The sequence below is a fragment of the Osmerus mordax genome, chromosome 12, assembly GCF_038355195.1.
Source record: "Osmerus mordax isolate fOsmMor3 chromosome 12, fOsmMor3.pri, whole genome shotgun sequence".
Lineage (NCBI taxonomy): Eukaryota > Metazoa > Chordata > Actinopteri > Osmeriformes > Osmeridae > Osmerus > Osmerus mordax.
Genome location: NC_090061.1, coordinates 17,782,070 through 17,804,164, shown reverse-complemented (window position 1 = coordinate 17,804,164; position 22,095 = coordinate 17,782,070). Strand labels below are relative to the sequence as shown.

Genomic DNA, 22,095 nt, shown 5'->3' with positions numbered 1-22,095 from the left:
ATGAATAAATGTAAATGTAATGCCGACTACAGCTAGTATAGCTAGAGTCATTTGCTAAGTAAGGTATGTTGATGTGTTTAGAAACGTATTTAGCGTTCTACCTATGCTAGATACAGGAGATGTACAGACAAATGTACAGAGATGTACAGACAAATGTAGTGAGCACTACATTACAGCCATTCACGCCATAATAAATGGAACTCCAAATACGCGATGAGTAGCGTACATTCGGGTAGTGTCTACGCTAACTAGTTGATTCAGAAGAACCAAAACAACATGTTGCCTGAAGGCCAACGTAGTTAACGAATTCATGACTGAATTCCTGAAATAATCTTGTGCTTCAGTAGCTCGCGGTGTAATGCATCGGATTATAATAATGCATGTGTTTTGGCTCGTGGGATCGAATCCCACTCGAATCTTTTATTTTCTTAGCTTCCATTTATTATGGCGTGAATGGCTGTAATGTAGTGCTCACTACATTTACATTACATTTAGTCATTTAGCAGACGCTCTTATCCAGAGCGACTTACAGTAAGTACAGGGACATTCCCCCGAGGCAAGTAGGGTGAAGTGCCTTGCCCAAGGACACAACGTCAGTTGGCATGACCGGGAATCGAACTGGCAACCTTCGGATTACTAGCCCGACTCCCTCACCGCTCAGCCAACTGACTCCCACATTTGTTCAGAATATACAATTATGAAATGAATTGATTTCAAAAGATATAGCAAAGAAACACTCAGCCATAGGCTACACGAAATCGCATAGGAATTAAATGTTTCCATGTAGTGTTACGCCTACTTTGATCGTATTGTCTGGGTTAGCAGCGACGTTCTTAGTATTAATTTTTTATATGTGGTGTCAGAAGGAGCTGTGATGTTGTGGAAAATACGGCTATTGCCTTGAAACAACCCCAAATACGTGCATAGTAGCCTACATTCGGGTAGTGTTTATGGGAACCAGTTGATTCAGAAAAAGCCAAATCAAAGTTACCTGAAGGCCAACATAGTTATCAAATACGTAACGATTTAGTTCTAATTTGTGAGCTGGTATAGCTCGCGGTGTAAATCAATGGGCAATTGTGCGAACAAGTTTTTGCTCTAGTGCGATCGAATCCCACTTCATGCGAGCCTGCAAATGTTTTATTTTGTCTCCATTTAGTTTGGAACTGAAGCTAGCGACGCACCACACAAGCTTGAGTTTAAATACATTATTTAATGTTACATTACTTACTGTACATGCAAGTCTTGATTTGCTTAAATGTACATGTATGATGCTGCCAGTACATCACGACACGATACATACTCGCTGTGCAACAGCGCGTCTATGCACGTTGTATCCATGCGTCGTTGCTAATGTGTGCCGACGTTGTGACCAGCGCTTGACATTAAAATCGTTGCTCACTAGCCACTGTGGCTAGTGGTTTTCCAAAGTTAGTAGCCACTCAGTAATTTCATTAGCCACAATTTTGTTGATTACATAAAATGTAGGCCTATATGTACAAAATATATGAACTAAACTGAAAAGAACCCACAAGCAAAACTTTGTCAACTTAAATATTTATAAACAACATCATCATTTTTGTCTAATCAATTCCGATTCCCCTACAAAAAAATGTTTATCTTGTATTGTATGTTTGTGTATGTGTGACAGTGAGAATGAATGTTGAAATGCGTGTGTCTCACGGTCAATGCGTGAGGCTTGAGAACCCTGCAAATGAGTATTATTTTAGATGTGTTTTGAGAAGACTAGCCAACAACAGGGTTGCAAACTTTTCAAAAAACCTTGGAGTGAGATTTGGTGGGGCTGTCACAGTTACAGTGAACCCGGCTCCACCCGTGCAGGGTTTAGATCTCGGCACAAGGCAACACAGAAGACTAGTAGAGGACGTACAAAAATATATTTTATTATTTAGTAAAAACAAGTATCTCCAGCCCCGCTCAGCCTGAATAGCAACCGGTGCGTTGAAACCCTCCCTCTCCCGTTCCCCCCCGCGACAGGGCCAACCAAAATTTTGCTGCGCAACCCAACCCAGCCCCGAGACGAGATTTCACGGGTGTTCCGTGTTCGCGCGTCGTGAGCTTGAGTGTTGCTTCACTCAGTGTATCTGCGCCTCGTCCATTACTGGTTATAACGTTAGCAGAACTACTTGGTCGTTTCCTTCTCAGCGTGAGAAATACAATGTGTGGCGTGAGAGCGTGTGAATTGGTTGAAATGCGTGAGTTGGCAGCCCTGCTACAATAAAAAGTACATAGAGATATATAGAATTCCACCGGCCAAAGTGGCTAGTAAGACCGACTGCTTTACCCGCCACAGCTGTAAGTACCCTTTGTTGACACAAGGCACTTTTTGCTACAAAAAGTTAAGTTCAGCCTAAACCGTGCAACGGAACAGACAGTTAGGTCCATAAGTATTTGGACATTGACACAATTTTCAGCATTTTGGCTCTGTATACCACCACAATGGATTTGAAATGAAACAATAAAGATGTGCTTTAAGTGCAGACTTTCAGCTTTAATTTCAGGGTATTTACATCCAAATCAGGTGAACGGTGTAGGAATTACAATACATTTTATATGTGGCCCCCCCCTTTTTAAGGGACCAAAAGTAATTGGACAATTGGCTGCTCAGCTGTTCCATGGCCAGGTGTATGTTATTCTCTCATAAAGGGAGTTCGTTATTTCATTGACAAGGAGCAGATCAAAGGTCTAGAGTTCATTTCAAGTATGGTATTTGTGTTTGGAATCTGTTGCTGTCAACTCTCAATATGAAGTCCAAAGAGCTGTCACCATCAGTGATGCAAGCCATCGTTAGGCTGAAAAATCAAAACAAACCTATCAGAGAGATAGCAAAAACATTAGGTGTGGCCAAATCAACTGTTTGGTACATTCTTAAAAAGAAAGAACGCACTGGTGAGCTCAGCAACACCAAAAGACCCGGAAGACCACGGAAAACAACTGTGGTGGATGACAGAAGAATTCTTTCCCTGGTGAAGAAAAACCCCTTCACAACAGTTGGCCAGATCAAGAACACTCTCCAGGAGGTAGGCGTATCTGTGTCAAAGTCAACAATTAAGAGAAGACTTCACCAGAGTAAATACAGAGGGTTCACCACAAGATGTAAACCATTGGTGAGTCTCAAAAACAGGAAGACCAGATTAGAGTTTGCCAAAAAACATCTAAAAGAGCCTGTACAGTTCTGGAACAACATCCTATGGACAGATGAGACCAAGATCAACCTGTACCAGAATGATGGGAAGAGAAGAGTATGGAGAAGGGAAGGAACTGCTCATGATCCAAAGCATACCACCTCATCAGTGAAGCATGGTGGAGGTAGTGTTATGGCGTGGGCATGTATGGCTGCCCATGGAACTGGTTCCCTTGTATTTATCGATGATGTGACTGCTGACAAAAGCAGTAGGATGAATTCTGAAGTGTTTTGGGCAATATTATCTGCTCAGATTCAGCCAAATGCTTCAGAACTCATAGGACGGCGCTTCACAGTGCAGATGGACAATGACCCGAAGCATACTGCGAAAGCAACCAAAGCGTTTTTTAAGGCAAAGAAGTGGAATGTTCTGCAATGGCCAAGTCAATCACCTGACCTAAATCCAATTGAGCATGCATTTCACCTGCTAAAGACAAAACTGAAGGGAAAATGCCCCAAGAACAAGCAGGAACTGAAGACAGTTGCAGTAGAGGCCTGGCAGAGCATCACCAGGGACGAAACCCAGCGTCTGGTGATGTCTATGGGTTCCAGACTTCAGGCTGTCATTGACTGCAAAGGATTTGCAACCAAGTATTAAAAGTGACAATTAGATTTATGATTATGTTAGTTTGTCCAATTATTTTTGGTCCCTTAAAAATGGGGGGGCCACATATAAAATGTGTTGTCATTCCTACACCGTTCACCTGATTTGGATGTAAATACCCTGAAAGTAAAGCTGAAAGTCTGCACTTAAAGCACATCTTGATTGTTTCATTTCAAATCCATTGTGGTGGTATACAGAGCCAAAATGCAGAAAATTGTGTCAATGTCCAAATACTTATGGACCTAACTGTAAATCCTAATAGAAGCAACGCAACCGTGACCAAGACGAACATTTTGACACCGACGTTGTCTATGTAGTCCAAATATTGAGGGATCCTTAGGGGTGGGAAAATAATAATAATAATAATAATAATAATAAGATATATGTGAAAGAACACAGTTTGTGCCCTTGCCGAAGGCAAAGCACACCCAATAACAGTATGGGTGAGGTCCCCACCAGTCAAGTGTGATTTAGTGCAGTAGTTAAGCAAAGAGTTTTTGCTTAACTAACAGCACCAGCCACCCTAGATAGAAAATTAAGTATGTTCCAGAGAAGAGAAACTGTATACACAAATGCTCAGTAACCCGATGCATTTGTTGGAGTTGGAGGAGGCGGGGGGCGACCCCGGTGGACGAGAGGGTCGCCTCCCTAGGCCTATGGATTGTGGGGGAGGGGGGGGGGGAATTCTGGCTGTTGTCTGTGCATATGGACCGAACAGAAGATCAGAGTATTTTGCCTTTTTAGGGCCCCAGTGGGGGACTCCATAGTGCTGCTGGGAGACTTCAACGAGTATGTGGAAAATGACAGGGACACCCGGAGAGGGATGATTGGGAGGAAAGGCCTCCCTGATCTGAACCCGAAGGGGTGTTTGTTGTTGTATTTCTGTGCTAGTCGTGGATTATCTATAACAAACACCATGGTCGAACATAAGGATGCTCATAAGTGTACGTGGTACCAGAGCACCCTAGGCGGAAGGTCGATGATTGATTTTGTAATAATGTCGTCGGATCTGTAGGGAGTCAGGTGGCTGAGCGGTTAGGGAAGCGGGCTAGTAATCTGAAGGTTGCCAGTTCGATTCCCAAACGTCCTTGGATTCCCACTTCACCCTACTTGCCTCGGGGAGAATGTCCCTGTACTTACGCGAGTGAGGGGAGCATGGAGCAGGAGGTTGGCCGGAGAATCGGTGCAGCTGGGGCGATACTGCATTCAGAATCAGAATCAGAATGGGATTTATTCGCCATGAAAGTTTGCACAGACAAGGAATTTGCTTTGGCAGGAAAGGTGGATACAATAAACATATACCTAAAATTTTAATATGTGGACTATCTATACTAAGGGTACATAAACTAGCAGTACTAAGTGGGATTAGAATATAATTAAATATACAATAAAATAAAATATAAATTACAATATAAAAATACAAATATTACAAAAAATACAAATGTACAAGATACCATTATTGTAATGCAGTCCAAAAAGCAGTGTGTTTTAAGCAAGAAGTCATTAGAGTCAGTGTGGTCCCTTGGCCTTGTTGAAGAGGCCAACAGCGGAAGGGAAGAAACTGTTTTTGTGGCGTGAGGTATTGGTCCTGATGGACCGCAGCCTTCTGCCGGAGGGGAGTGACTGAAACAGGGAGTGTCCAGGGTGGGAGGAGTCGGCCACAATCTTCCTCGCTCGCCTCAGGGTCCTCGAGGTGTGCAGGTCCTCGAGGGTAGGCAGATTGCAGCCAATCACCTTCTCAGCAGTGCGGATGATACGCTGCAGTCTGCTCTTGTCCTTGGCAGTGGCAGCAGCTTACCAGACGGTGATGGAGGAGGTGAGGATGGACTCAATGATGGCTGAGTAGAAGTGCACCATCATTGTCTTTGGCAGGTTGAACTTCTTCAGCTGCCGATGGAAGTACATCCTCTGTTGTGCTTTCTTGAAGAGGGAGCTGATGTTCAGTTCCCACTTGAGGTCCTGGGAGAGGATAGTGCCCAGGAAGCGGAAGGACTCCACAGTGTTGACTGGGGAGTCACACAGGGTGATGGGGGTGAGTGGGGCTGTGTTCCTCCTGAAGTCCACAACCATTTCCACTGTCTTAAGAGCATTAAGCTCTAAGTTGTTCTGGCTGCACCAGGTCACCAGGTTGGCCGCTTCCCACCTATAATCAGACTCGTCTCCACCAGAGATGAGCCCAATAAGAGTGGTGTCGTCCGCAAACTTCAGGAGTTTGACGGACGGATGACTGGAGGTGCAACTGTTGGTGTACAGGGAGAAGAGCAGAGGAGAAAGGACGCAGCCCTGAGGTGATCCGGTGCTGATGGAACGGGAGTCAGAGACTTGTGTTCCCAGCTTAACGCACTGCTTCCTGTCAGAGAGGAAGTCTGTGATCCACCTGCAGGTGGAATCAGGCACATTCAGCTGGGAGAGCTTGTCCTGAAGCAGGGCGGGGATGATGGTATTGAAGGCAGAGCTGAAGTCCACAAACAGGATCCTGGCATAGGATGCTGGGGAGTCCAGGTGCTGTAGGGTGAAGTGGAGGGCCATGTTAACTGCATCGTCCACAGACCTGTTGGCTCTGTAGGCAAACTGCAGGGGGTCCAGTAGAGGGTCAGTGATGGATTTAAGGTGTGCCAGCACCAGGCGCTCGAAAGACTTCATTACCACAGAGGTCAGGGCGACGGGTCTGTAGTCATTATGTCCTGTTGGCCTTGGCTTTTTGGGCACAGGGATGATGGTGGAGGACTTGAGACAGGCTGGCACATGGCATGTCTCAAGGGAGGTGTTAAAGTTGTAGGTAAACACCGGAGGCAGCTGGTCAGCGCAGTGCTTGAGGGTGGCTGGAGAGACAGAGTCCGGCCCAGCTGCTTTGCGGGGATTCTGCCTCTTGAAAAGTCTGTTAACTTCACCCTCCTGAATGGAGAGAGTCGTCACTGTAGAGGGGGGGAGGTGGGAGGCCTCCTGGGTGGGAAGGGGTAGTTCAGGACTGTCCAATTGTCTTTCAAATCTGCAGTAGAACTCATTCAGGTCGTTGACCAGGCGGGAGTCGTTAGTGGAGTGGGGGGCTCTGGGCTTGTAGTTGGTAATCTGCCTGAGCCCTCTCCAGACAGAAGCAGAGTCGTTTGCAGAGAATTGGTGTTTTAGTCTCTCTGAGTACAGTCGTTTAGCCTCCATCACCGCCTTACTAAACCTGTTCTTCGACTCCTTGAAACTGTCTTTGTCCCCACTCCTAAACGCGGCCTCTTTCTCTGACCTCAACCTTCTGAGTTTAGCTGTAAACCAGGGTTTGTCGTTGTTGTAGCTTACCCTGGTGCGTGTTGGTATACAGCAGTCCTCACAGAAGCTGATGTATGATGTCACAGCCTCTGTGAGCTCATCCAGACTATTGGTAGCAGTCGTGAACATGTCCCAGTCAGTGCAGTCCAAGCACGCCCGCAGATCCTCCATAGCTTCACTGGTCCACTGTTTTGATGTCCTCACAGCAGGCTTACAGCGCTTTAGCTTCTGCCTGTATGCAGGAATCAGGTGGACCATGGCGTGGTCAGAGTGGCCCAGTGCTGCTCGCGGGACCGCATGGTATGCTTTGCTGATTGTAGAGTAGCAGTGATCCAAGGTGTTTCCTTCTCTGGTAGGGCATTTGATGAATTGTCTATATTTTGGGAGTTCTTGAGTGAGATTGCCTGTGTTAAAGTCGCCTAGCACAATAACCAAGGAATCCGGATTTTCATGCTCCACACTCAGTATCTGGCTGGCGAGCACACGTTGAGCCTCGTTGACGCTAGCCTGCGGAGGCATGTAGACGCCAACCAGAATGCACTATCGCACCATTGAGCCGGAAGGCAAAGCTCTCAATCTTCCGGTCAAGTTTAGTTCCTACCCTCACCTATGGTCAAGATAGTTGAGTCATAACCAAAAGAACTAGGTTGCGAGTACAAGGGTTGTAATGGGTCTGAAATGGGTTTCCTCAGGAGGGTGGCTGGTGTCTCCCTTAGAGATAGGGTGAGGTGCTCAGTCATCAATGAGGAGTTCGGAGTAGAGCCGCTGCACATTTGCGTCAAAAGGAGCCAGTTGAGGTGGTTTGGGAACCTGGTAAGGATACTGGTAAGTAAAGGGTGTGGAAGTAGGCGAAGCATTATTAGAATAATCTGGTCTACATTTGAGATTTTTCAGTACAATTTTGAAAAGATTATTAAGATTAGCAAGGATTTCATGCTATTTTCAGATTAGCGATTTTTTATCCTTTTTAAAAAATTAAATTGAAAATGTAAAGGGTGTGGAAGTATACCAGACATTATTAGAATAATGTGGTGTATATTTGAGATTTTTTGACACAAGTCTGAAAAAGTAGAAGAAGATTTCATGCTATTTTCAGAGATTAGCGATTTTCTATAATTCTTTTAAAAACATTATTGAAGAAGTAAAGGGTGTGGAAGAAGGTCAGACATGATTAGAATAATCAGGTGTATATTTGAGATTTTTTGACACAAGTTTGAAAAATTTATTGAGATTAGTGAGGATTTCATGCTATTTTCAGATATTAGCGGTTAATTGGAATTTTGTCAAAAACGTTATTGAAAAATTAAAGGGTGTGGAAGTATGCCAGACATGATTAGAATAATCTGGTGACAGTTTGAGGTTTTATAGCCATAGAAATATAATGAAACACTTACATTTTCTAAATTGTACGGTTTAGTTTTCACCCGGTCCCTAAATCGATGCTGCAAAGTAGCGTCTTCCGAATGTGAGACGAATGTCGAATGTCGAATATGAAACTAACTTCACCTCGCTAGAAAAACGTTATTCTTTGTAATTCTGTGGAAGTACACAGAGCAGCATGCAGCAAACTTTTGGGCGTGACCAAGGTACAGACCAGAGCCAAAAAAAGGTGGAGCCTGACGTCAGTTCGGACGCTTTTTCAAAACCTACCGTTTTACAGCTACATTTTTTTATTGTGAGATTTGCATAGGAAAGAGGTGTCAATAGACTTTGAGGTTCACTGTATGTCCATTTTACCCACTGAACTGTCGTTATTCAACTGTGACAAGGTAAATTCGGTTCTGCAATCAATGACCCCTTTAATCTATATTCAGAATCAGTTATACAGTATTTACAAGAAGGAAAATGCTTTTTTTCTGAGATTACTGTACTATACCATTACAAGGCATGTTTGAAAAGACTGTTGTGGTGACCCCAGTCAGCTGGCTAAGCGCTGTGTTGAAAAAGCAGATAACGAATGCTTAGTGAACTTGTCCAAGTAAAGGTCTACACCTCAGTGTCAAGTGCAGGTTTGATTTGCTTAGTTTCTTCTTCTCTCCTGGCCCACTTGTACAGCCAGCCAGGATATGAGTCAGCTGCTAAATCAGTGGAAGAAGCAAAAACGAACAAGTGAGTTGGAATTTTATTCATTCATCCTCAGAGAGAGAGCGATGGGGAAGAGGACAAGATGGAAGAAGTGGAGGTGAGAAGGAGGGGAGAGAGAAGAGAGGAGGGGGGTAGTGAACCAGAAATCTCCTCCAGCAATCAAAGTACCCTCAATGTGGCACCTCCTGCTCACATTCCGTGAGTTATCTCTCTCTCTATCATGCACACATACACACACACACGCACATGCATACACAGTTTGAAGCAGACAAAGAGATAGACACACACATACACACACAGGTGCATAAAAGTGTCTCCTGATAACCCTCCTGTGGCCAGGCCTACCTTGTATCGGCACTGCTGTCGGAAGCACAAGCAGCCCTGAGAGACGTGAGAACAGGATCTCTACATCGTCACTCAGTTCAGCACATGCCTGCAGTGCGTGTGTGTGTGCGCATGCGTGTGAACTGTGTTTCTTTTACAGTAATCAGTAAGTAATGTTAAGTTTGACCTGATACTATATTTTGTGTCTGACCATGGGCTTCTCTCTATGTTCTTTTTCTCTCTTCTTCTTTCTTGCCTTCTGCATCTGCTGATCTCAGTGATTCCTTTTGCAGCTCTTCTCCCCTCACTCTCTTTCTCTCTATCCCCCCCCCCCCCCACACACACACACACAGGCTATTATTGTAAACTTGGCAGATTCGGGTAGATAAACAAGGCCATTTCCTTTCCTTCGCTGAACTGAACTAATTCAATGCATAAATGTAAATGTAATTCCATTTAAGGCTCCCAGAGTCCCACATGCATGTCTAGAATGCTGTGCTGATCCGGCCCCTCAGCCACAGGCCTCCAGCCCCTTGACCCCTGTCCAGGTGTGACAAAGAAAGAAAAGGAAGAGAAGAGGAAGGGACACACTAGATTGACAAAAAAGACAACAAAACAATACAAAACAACATCCTTTTTACGCTTTGACAAATATGGTATGTTCGGTGTAGCCATAGCAGGGAATGCTCAGTTAGAACAGAACAAAGGATAAAACCATAATCACACACATTCTTTGTGTAAACACACCAAATAAAAACTGTTGGTTTGCTGCCATGTTTTGTGATCCAGGAAGTGTTTATCTAAGCAATAACAAGCTGTGTGACTGGGGCGGGGAGTTTAACCGCACAATGAAGATGCAGCTCAATGCACTCACACTACAAATACAGAAGGGACGGACTTTAGGAGAGAACCAAGGTGTGTATGAAAATATGTGGATAAACATAGTTTATGAACATAACCTGATACTCTGTTCTCATGCCTCTGTGTCCATATGTGAAAATAATGTTGATTAACCTTTGAGATATTGATAATAAACTGATACTATTTTAATATTTGTTTTAATGAATTCTTGGATGTTCCCACGATGCTTTGGCACAGTGTCATGGCTGGTTATCATGGTTAGATACAGGCCACACTGGCCTGTTTGTTGTGCTAGATTTTTGTACCCAGTTAGTGGTTGAAATAATACATTAATGATATATCAAAGAAAAAAGAGAAATAGGTAGAGAGAGAGAGAGAACTTGTGTGTGTGATTGAGAAAAAGATCAGTATCAGATGGCTGAAAATAAAGACATCGATGAAACCCCCAATCAATGGATAGAGAAAGAGAGAGAGAGCGAGAGAGAGAGAGAGAGAGAGAGAGAGAGAGAGAGAAAGGGAAAGAGAAGGGGGGGACAGATGGTGCCATCCATCGATCCAAAGCTGACTCTTCCCCTATCCAACAGTTCAATATCAGACCATTAGATGAAAAACTCCTTCTCAGTCTGTTAGCAGTGGAGGTGTTTCTTGGCATACGTGATACTACTCAGGGAAAAACGTTTCCATGGATATGTTTGTTTGATGGAATGCTGCCGAATCTTTCAAGTAGCAGAATTAGGAGCATGTGCATGAACTTCCATTATTTGTATTTTTTTTTTTATGTGCGCCAATTGTCAGATGTAGGCCAGGATACAACAGGTACATATAATAGTATACAATTAAAAACAGACACATCTTGTCTTCTATACACGTTTATTTACAAAATGTATTAAAATTCTCTGTACAGCCCCTCACCAACGAGGGTCAGTTAATTAGTCGCACACATGCATTTCTTTTACTCTACTAAGATGCTGGGCAAATTTCTCTCAGCTGAGGTGAGGTTTTACAAAAAAAGGTAATTTGGCTGACCAAAGATCCTAACCAAGGGTTGCCTTCCTACTGCATACCTAATCTGACATGAGAAGTAGAGATTCTTAAGCAATAACCAATTACACATGCAATTTCTTTATAAAAACTTGGGGAAAAAAGATCACTCAGTTGTGTGAAGCCTTCACATAAATAAATAGCCTTTCGGTAAATGTACAACGTTTCTTTACAATTCAGTTTTCTCTCCTCCCCTTTTTCTTCTGTTTTTTTTTGTATAAAACTATCTTTCGTTTTACGTGATTTTTATGGTCTTCCTAAAACCTATGGAATCACAGTCTTTTTAGAGAAAAGGAATTGTTACAGCAATATGGAAATGTGCTAAGCTTTCAATACACTCCCTGTAATAACCTTGTAAAAATCTATTTTCCATAATTATATTTATTCATGTTATTAATTTTCATTTACCAAGTAAATTCACCAAACACTATAATGCTTATGAAAGCAAAATCTAAGCAAAAACAGCTCATTGTAAAATGTGCAATTGTTTAACAAAATGCCAAGGTAATTCAAAATACTACCATTTAAAAGCCATTACTGTTATCCTGTTATTGGATTGCAGTTAATCTACATTTAAATTCTGCTTTTTGTTTGGTTTAATTTCATGTACAGAAGTCTTGAAAAACTTTCCATATGTTACACATCTTAAATCACAAACTTATTGTTTACCTAGAGGGAAAACCTGCTTGCTTTGCAGAGAGTATCAACCCTTTAAAACAAACAAACAAACCACGTAAAACTGACGGCAGTATTGGAAGTGCAAAAATGTGGCTTGTTCCAGTTTATGTGAAGCCAATTGTTGCATCTTATGATCTCTTTCACAAGACTTTGTACCATATTATGTTTTCAGATTCTCAGCAGCACCAGAGCTTAAAAGAACAACTCAACAACAATCCCTCTGTCTAACAGCAGTCCTATCAACAGATGATCAATTACAATAAGATTCACCTGTCCTTTATAACAATAACAATATTACTGCCAGTATTTTACAACAATACAAAAACAGTCTCCTAACAGACTTTAATACATTGCTTTGAAGAGGACATAATTAACCTATTGTCAATCACATCTAACCAGTGAAAATATGTCATCAGAAGGAAAATGAAGGCTTATCTGATCACATTTTCTGGGCAGAAAACCAATTTATCGCTTGTCGTTTCAGATTCTTCTTCTGGTTCGGCACTTCCAAATGTGCTTAGGTTGCAAGTGATGGCTTTACTTCTCTATCTCTCTTTAATCGTTTTTTCATCATCCATACATTTATGATAAATACTGTTATAAACAGATTACAGTGTATGATCACTCTTTTCCATGTGAGTTTCAGGCAAAAACAAACAACAAAATAAAAAGGGCTTCTGATGAGTTGCATTGTTCAGACTCTGGTGTTCGTATAAGGCACTGAAGGGAACCAATGCAAATCTTCACAAGACTAGTCCTGCCGTGTCATCGCTGCAGATTATCATGCCATGTCCGCCAGTTAGGATTGGACGGGAAGAGGATAACACCCTTCCCCTTTTAGCGATTCTGTTGTATCATGGGTTTGTCAAAGCCGGGCAAGGATAAGTGAGTATCACTCCTCAGACCTGCGTAATTAGAGAAAAAGCACACAAATGTAATGCTTATTATTGGGTGTTATGATGTCATGTGTAAACTTTAGCTCAATGTACTGTAACTAATAATTTTGCAAAACATGACAAAAGGAAATATTATTAAATATATATCACCATAATCATAGGCAAATCCTTATAATTATGGGGCCTTTAACGATAGTCGTCTGAGATATCTCACCATTCCAGTTTAATCCTTTGTCACTATTTTATTTCACAGATTCACTGAGCCCACTGTGTAGTTGTGTGCAACAAAAGTGTACTATTTCAGTGGTTAAATGTTAGAAAAGTACACAAGAAGGTTGCTAAGTCATTTCAGCTCTACCCTCAATTGCGTACCATTCGGTAAAAGCTTATTTCCCTTAGCAGGCCACTTTAAAGGGTTTCCTACCCTTATATTTTCACACTCTCTGTTCCATAGACGTTGTAGCCTTCTCTGTATGTGGCAAAGTTCTGGGTGTTGGTTGGAGGAGTAGGCTTAAAGTTCTGGGCATTCTTTGCCAGTTTCAGCCGTTTGGTTTCGGCCCTTGATTTGTAACAAAACTCTATTAGGGCCACCATCATGGCCAGCCCCAGCCCTCCAACCAGGATATAGAAGACTCCAGCCACATTGCTGAGGCTCAGAGCACTAGTCTTGTCCTGAGAAGACCAAAGATCACAGTTAGAGGATTGCAGTGGAGAGAGGGAAGTATAGCACAACCTAACCTCTAAAAACCTGAATAAATCCAATCAAGTAATTTCTATCTATAACACATGCTATACTTGCACTTAGAAATAATAAGATAAGACAAACCCTCCTTGATATCTTAATGGGAAACCTTCTCTGTCAGTATAACTAGCAGATCTTATGTATTCTAAAGGCAAAATGTTTTGGGGTGAATACTAAAGGTTAGGGAAATACTACAGGTTGACTCCAGAAGTCCTGGATGTGGAGGTCTTTCTACGGTGGTCACAAAGTTGTGAGGAACCTCAGACAACCCGTAGTCACACCACTCTCCAGAGGGAGAGGCAAAGGGTCAAAAGTGTCGAATGTAGAGCCCTTTCTACCCTAAGTGAAAGCTACTTCCTGTGACCAGTAACGCAGAGGTCAATCCTTCTGAAACAAGCCTGTCTTAAAAATCCCCTACAAATATTGACATGTACATATAACTTCCCTGTCATAATTGACATATTGTAAAGCCAAATTCATAATATATTGATGATCTACTGCATATCAAAAATGAAAAAGCAGGGGGGGTTTTTAAACACGAGAACCCAAACCATTTTGCTGCTGCTTACTTACCAAACATAATAATTAAAAAATCTGTTCATGAGTGTATTACCATTTTCAATTTAACCCTATGAGTTTTGAAGAGGATTCATATGGCATCAGTAGTTTTTATGTGGTTCCTCGAGGAGACAAACACTGGTCTGTAGCAAGAAACATTCCTTAACTTCATGTGGTGTGGAAAACAAGAAGTCCTTATTGCAACTCGTGACAAAGACAGACTTCAACACCCCGGAGTGTTTTAACAGCTCTCTGAAGATGAATCAAGACAACTCATCACAATAAGAAGCTTTGTTTGTTTACTACACCACAGGAGGTTAAATAATCTAATAGACACATCTACATGCAAACTAGTAACGACGCAAATAAATCTAATTTTAATTAGAAAGTTCGGTAAATATCAACAGCAGCATAATGGTTAGGATGTCATGAATGTCAAATGTGAAAATGAGCACTTCATATAGCATAACAACTATTGTAGTTATAACTAATCAACAGAAAATACTGTTTTTGCACTTTTACAATTTCCCCAAACTACATCTTTATCATTACAGATTCAGTTAAAAAAATTCATACTTTATGGCAAAATAATATAGAAATATATAATAATATTAAAAAGAGCTTTTGGATTTGGGGAAACAGTGCTTAATCAATACAAGCCACTTGTTTTATTGAGTTACAGTTATGTGGCTGAACTTTGACTCCTAAATACACAGGAAAACGGGAGTATTAGATGATCTAGTAGTCCTGTCTTTGCATATGAACAGTACGTCAAAATGCAAGTTGGAATCAGTACAAAAGACCTGCAGCGACTGACCTTACTTCCAGAGTCCTTGGTTCCACATTCACCCTTATCGTACCACCATTTGTTTTTCAGCTTGTCTAAGATGCCTTGTTCACTGAGTTTCAATACTGCAAGGTTTACCGGAGTTCTTCACGTGGGAAATAACATAAATAACATTATATTATGTTATTTTATGTTATTCAACTTTTAAGCTAGTTCATACTTCACAAAGCGATACAGCAGGGCTCCTGGCTATGTCAACATCACAGAGAAAAAGCATTCTATCTATTACCTTTGTCCCCCTACTCTAGAAGCCAGGACCTACCCATATCGCTTTGAGTAATCGGCAGGCACTGTTAACACGGCGACCAGCAGGTGCACTCTGCTGGTCTTCTCAAACAAGCCAAATAAATAATTGTTAAGAGGGGACTTACTTAGGTGACAGTGACTCATCTGACTAGGACTGGACCCAACAAGAACTCCGTTCTTGATAAAGACACAAAACCTCAGTATTTGCTTTTAGCTAAAAGAAGTCCTAAATGTACAGCAACTAAATTGTCGTACTGCTTAGTAAAAGTTGACACATCCATGCACACTCTTACCCTGGGCAAGGATATTACACCACTACAGCATCCTTGTAAACCACCTCATCTCCATTCAAGTAATCTATCACCTGGCCAAGAGGACATGCTGGTCCAACTTAGCAATGAGAGCATTTTCATTTAACTTTGAATAGTTGACACATACCTAGCCTGATTTCACAAACACAACCCGAGTAGAGAAGACCCAATGTGTTCCCTTTTCAACACCTGCAAGCACATTCTCATTTGGGTCATTGTCTTGGTGCTTCTGGATAGAAAAGAAGAGTTTTCTGATAAGAGAGCACTGTATCGATGAGAGGCCTTCCTGCTGCTAGTGAACAATGTCCCTCCAAGGGGGGATACATTAATTATGCACTGAGAGAAGATAACAGTGCTGTACTCTAAACCCCTCATAGCCTGCCACCGATAAGCAAACTGTTAAGACCAGAGCATTGTGTTGGTGCAGGGAGACATTGATTAACAATGCAATTATCTGTTAACATGCTCTGTGCTTGAAACTCAATCCAGGCAGCAGTTTGTTGGTGCCTGAGGGGGAAAGAGAGGATGAAGAACAAGTGTGTGTGTGTGCATGCGTGACTCCTGACACCCATTTGGAAGAGAGCGTGGGAGTGAGGGGGGTAATAGTATGATGGGGGCCAACTAGGTAAGAGGTTGAAACAAGTTTGCCCCCGGCAGGTTTTAAAGAAGGTAATCAAATTTCCTCTCCAGGGAAAAACATAGCCCTACCAACCACAACTGATAGAATTACTGTGTCAGTGGCCATGGGATTTACATATTTTTTGGTTCCAAGATGATTTCAATTTGATTGGCTTTCCACATAGTGTTTATTCAACCATGCAAGAGTCTTAGCTACACCCCTTAAGGGAAGCATGGTGAGAAATCCAACAACAATATCTCAGGAAACATACAGTACGTACCTGTGTGTCGACATTAATAGACGGCAGCACACAGTAAGACAGAGAGACAATCGTACCATCCTCATGCTGCACTAGGCTTTGTGACTATAGAACACACACCAATGTTAGCATTGCACAGTAACGGCATAGATGATATACGGTTTCCTACCAATATGAAAACAGGAGTGCCGAGTGAGTGCCTATTGCGGGAGTCAATAAAAGTGGTTGGGTCAATAGAAACAACAGTTCTTTGGTAAGGCATCACTTTATCCACACCTCATGACACTTCTAGTTTCAACACCAGTGTGACCTGACCATTTGAGGCTATACTTGATAACTCATTACCTATGATGTCATGATGCTACGACATCCAGTAGATCTTCAGTCTTCTGCCGCTCATATACGGGCAAGCCAATTAGCAGACCTAAATTGGTGCGTGCGTCATGAGAGTCATTTGTCATTAAATTGACCTGAACTGTAAAAGTATTTTATGTGCTTGTATTCCTCTTGTAAAATAGCACACAAAATGCTCCACCAAGCACAGTCTAAGTGATGCTCCACCAAAGCCTTCATGGTTCAAAGGAAGTTGCACACTTCGCACCATTTGCTCCAGTAATGGGTGGGCTATTTGTCTTCAGGAACAGTGGAGAAGCACAAGAACACGATCTAACCTGACGGTCGTAATGTTGGTTGCAGGGTCACTGATGGGGCATCATGGTTGTTAAACTTGCAATCAACGCTTAGATTGGAGAGAATAATCCAATATTGCACACAATGAGAAGGACATATCTTTCTGTTACAAATGATCAAGTAAAAACACCAATTGAACGCTTTGTTGTGTTTTACTCTCATTTTTTATATTAGAGTTCTCACGTTTTCCTGCAATGCTTAGTCCCCTCAAGACTCCGCTGTTTGCCTCGCCTCCATGAGTATTGTAGCAGAGCAGCCATTTTGAGGTTTTTCTAATATTTCTTCCATTTTGGCCTTAAAGCTTGTAGTTTGTCTAAGAAGCAACAACCAAGTATTTATTATTATTGTTAAGGTCTGTTCTAATGTCCTATGACAAAGATGACCTGCACCACAATTTCCATATCCATCCCGTCGTAATTGATCTTTAAATAAAATGTTGTTTGTTCTCACCAAAACTCTCACATAACCTAATATTTATGCAATAATTCTCCTCAAGAATGATTAATACCACAATAAGACCATTTTACTAGTTGCACCATATTGCTACTGACACTTTAAGGATGTCGATATAGCATCTAAAAAGACGTCTAGGATCTGAATCATCCAAATCTGATGATAATATAACATTAGAAAATACACAAAATACAGCACAATTCCTAATTTGAAAACAAGACATTTCTTTCAGGAGAAAGATGTGTTCTCTGACATCTCAATGTCTTGTTTTCATAAACAATCGAGTTACAGACAAAAATGAAGGCTGCAAATAGCCATATTTATTTGCTATGACTCCAGCTCTAACTCACTTCAAACTGCTCCTACGCAATAACAATAAAAGCCAGTACACCTGCTAGGATAGGTGCCCCACAGAAGTCAAAGCCAGAGTTAATTTCGTCTCTGTCTTCTACTACTACTGGGCAGCCAAATGTCACATGTCTGGCTCAGATAAGCATCCAGTTCCTCTTCAGTAAAATAACTAGGTCTGCACCTCTTTGTCACACAGCAAGAAACACTGATCTTTATCCTCCAGTGCATCCTCATGTCCTTCTGTGAGTGGAAAATGTGAAGGTTCTGCACTTGGCATAGTTCTGAGATACCAAGTGTCAACATTTTCCCATTGCACTAATAGAATGTCCGTTTTCAGAACCTTCTAAATATAACATCACATAATCTCTAAAGCTAATTATAACAATTCAATCAAATTATCTGCCTGTTCTTCTAATCAAGTCAAGGTTCTGTGGATCGAGTTGAGTTGTAAATAGCCTGGTCAGATGTATTGTTTTATTGTCGACATCTGTCTCACTGCTTGAGTCCAGCAGTGGCAGGTTTTACTTGGGAGACGTTTAAATATGGTTGTGGTAAGAGTAGTAGTAGTAACAGCCTTGCCGATTACTCTGCACTATGGTACCCGATCGTGGTGACATCACAGCTGACCTTGGAGTCACCTCCCCCGCTGCCGCACTCGCCCTTGTCGTACCACCATTTGTTTTTCAATTTGTCCAACAGGCCTTGCTCATTCAGTTTTAAAACTGCCAGGTTAACAGCATTTCTTGAAACGATAAAACATAACTTGTAAGAAAATGCACAGGTCCGTGAGAAATCTAATGCATGGTAATAATAACGTTAATCATAATAGTAGTAGTTCTAGTAGAATTAATAGAGATGATATAATAATAGTGATCACTTTAGATAATGGTACTTGATATGAGGCAGGGAGACTACTACCACTAGTTCTTGTGGGTTATAATAATATTAATAAGAGAATCTGTTATCAGAAAGCTCTAGGGAAGGACAAATGTTCAGGAATTGAATGTATATATAAGGGTAAGGAAGTCTTATAATAACAAAGAAAGTGTTAGAGATTTCGGACAAGTGGCATGAAGGGTTACGTCGCTGAGAACTGAAGTGTGTAGGATGCGGACACTTGTCATTGAGAAGGAAAGTAACAACAACAACAAACACCATGCAATTAAGATCCGTCACAAGTGACAGCGCAGCTTTTAAAGGCTAAATTGAAAAACCATTGAACTGTTAAATTAAAAGTGACAACACGACAGTCAGGACGGACGGCACAGGCAGGACAGAGGGGAAGATCAAAGGAGAAAGAGGGAAAGAAAAGGTAAAGAGTGAGAGACAAAAAAAAATAATTGCTTGTTATTTTAACCCTTGGATTAGAATAATCTACTGTCATAGAACAAAAGTCTCTCTCACACAATACATATATATAGCTATATAGTATATGTATTGGGGACTTGGGGACCTTGTGAAGTAAATATATAACATTACAACAACTGATTACGATTAATCAACCTTGGTTTCCTAAAACAGAAAAAAATAAATGTTACCTCCAGGCTTCCACAAACAACACAAAAGATAAGAGGAAAGGATGTGATAACAGGGAGACATCAGGGTAGGTGGAATACTATAACAACATGGAGGATATTGTTATATTATCCCACCCACCTTAATGCTGAGCCTTTGGGCGTCGCCACACCGTAGCCCTTGGAGTCCAGGTTCCCTCCCACCTTCATGGTGTCGCAGGGCTTGCGCTGCTCGATGTACTCGTTCATGGTGGATTCAAGGAGAAAGGCGAACTTGCCCTTCGACTTCCTGACCCGGGCAACGCCGTCTGGCGTGGTCTTAGCGAACACGGACGGCTCGGCTGATTTCATGTACGACCACATTTTCTCATACACTGCTATTTTGGATCGCTGTGCAGTCAGGGGAAGAGAGGGGGAAGAGGCAGAAAGTAGTTTAGACATAAAAAATGGATGTCGGTACAATGGATCTAGTTAATGTTTTTATACTTCATGATGATCCCGGCCTCAAAGATTTAATTCAGGATGCCAGGGGACATTGTGAAGTATTTATAGATATCATGTAAAGCGGTGTGATATCTTTAAATACTTCAAGAGAATATTGCTGGAAGGCTCCTGAAAACTTTCTGGGCCTGCGCGGAATCATGAAATATAAGAACTCACGCAATCCATTTTCACGTCAGGGAATTACATTTACGGTCTATAGTGTATTTGGTGCCATGATGTAGTATATACTTTAAGATAATAATGACAACAGATAATGCTGAATGAGAATTGTGTTTCTTTAGTTAAGTTCATTTTGACTGAGAGAGAGACCATGAGAGAGTGAGTGTGTTTGATAGTTAGCGTGTGTGAGAAAGACAAAGAGAGAGTGAGACAGAAAAGAGAAAGTGAGACAGTGAACAGGAGTGAGAGAAAGAGTCACAGAGAGTGAAAGAGAAATAGAGAGAAAGAGTGAAAGAGAGCGAGAGGGAGTGTGTGTTCCCCTGTGCCTGAGGGGCAGACTAAGCCGGTCTGTGGAATCCAGGAGGAGGGGACCGGAGCGGAACACTATCTATGATTAGCATCAATTAAATTATTCAACGCAGCTAGATTTATTTTGGCGTCCTTGTTTCCCAGTTTGGACAGATGGATCCTGATCCTGGTTCGGGTTAGTTAGGTGTGTACAGATGAGAGCAGAAGCCCGGTACACATGAGTCAGGATGTGTTCAGCCTCGGAGCAAAGGGAGGCGGGCCTTCTGCCAACAGCCAATTGGATCAAAAAGGATTTATAGTGCACTGCCAGCAGCCAATGGGGTCAGAGCATGCACAAGCTGTTGATATGGCAACATCAATAAGAGGCTTTGTTTCAGGTGTGTAACAGAGACTATCACCTGGGGTTCTACCTGTAGGGTCAGAAACACGTTCACTTAAAACCACTTAGGACCTCCGATTTGCCTGAAGGGATATCTGCTGAATCAACATATTGTCAATGTCATACATTCAAGATGAACACTACAAAGTTAAATTAAAGGCTCATATGAAACAGACATTTTGCAGGTTGAAAACACTTTTGGGGTTCATTATGGTGAGTCATCACAACATAGCATATGTTACATTACACAAACACACACACACAGGCCAGCTGACAGTCTTGCCTGGGCCCGGGATGAGAATCTTAGATCCCCCCCCCCCCCCCCCCCCCCCCCGTGCCCAGATCTCTCCTTTTACCTTACTCTTCCTCTCCTCTGCTCCAGTTCTACGCCCCCCCCTACCCTGGGCCCGGGACAACAGACCTGTTTGTCCCCCCCTATCGGCGGGCCTGCACACACACACACACACACACACACAAGGCTTTCTAACCCCATCTCCTTTTAGTAGCAGAGAAACCCATCAATTAAAACACTTTCCCCCTGCAGCTGTACTGCATGTAACCTCCCCCGGCACATCGCCTTTTATAAACAAAAACATTACCCTTGGCTTGACAGAACCGCTCTGCTGGCTTTCTACCCATGATCCAGAACAATCTGTTGAGAACCATCCATCTGGGCCCATCAGTGGAGGACTGGACATGGGAGGAGACGGCTACATAACACAAATTAAAAAGTCTACGTGATGAATGTCCTTTGTGTTGATGAGGAAAGGCTTTACCTCCGGGATGAGCGTGTGTGTGTGTTGGGGGGAAGTAGGGGTGATGACCACTCTGGTTTAACGCTAATGCACCTGGGATGGGGTGTGGGCTGCTTTCAGAAGCTCCATCTTTTTTTTACGATCTTGTTAAATGCGTTTCATTTGCATGTGCCAAACAGCTCTGGAAGGACGTCATTTGTGCTTGAGGACAATTTCCCCAAAGGCTTAGGACTCATCTGCTAGGCAGTGAAAAAGAGAGAGTGTATGTTGGGGGGAGGGAAATAGGATGAAGAGAGATTGGAGAGAGTGAGCGTTGGAGAGAGTGAGCGAGAAGAGAGTGGAGAGGGGGAGACGATGAGAAAAAGAGAAAGACCCCTACTTCAATGAACAGAAAAAGGAATGGATTCCGTCATTGATTACAGTGAGAGTGCCATCTCAATGCTTTAT

At 42.2% G+C, this 22,095-nt stretch overlaps 1 protein-coding gene across 1 annotated transcript in view; it reads right to left on the bottom strand.

The window, feature by feature from the left end:
* Nucleotides 1-11,200: 11,200 nt before the first annotated feature.
* The window catches only part of LOC136953879 (glutamate receptor 3), a 56,261-nt gene continuing 45,366 nt past the window's right edge, over nt 11,201-22,095 (bottom strand). The window contains exons 11-14 of the mRNA XM_067247336.1: nt 19,685-19,932; nt 15,070-15,184; nt 13,377-13,624; nt 11,201-12,961 (exon numbers count right to left, since the gene is read on the bottom strand). Of these exons, the coding sequence (XP_067103437.1) occupies nt 13,379-13,624; nt 15,070-15,184; nt 19,685-19,932 (609 nt within the window). The 3' untranslated portion in view covers nt 11,201-12,961; nt 13,377-13,378. The remainder of the gene's footprint in view (nt 12,962-13,376; nt 13,625-15,069; nt 15,185-19,684; nt 19,933-22,095) is intronic.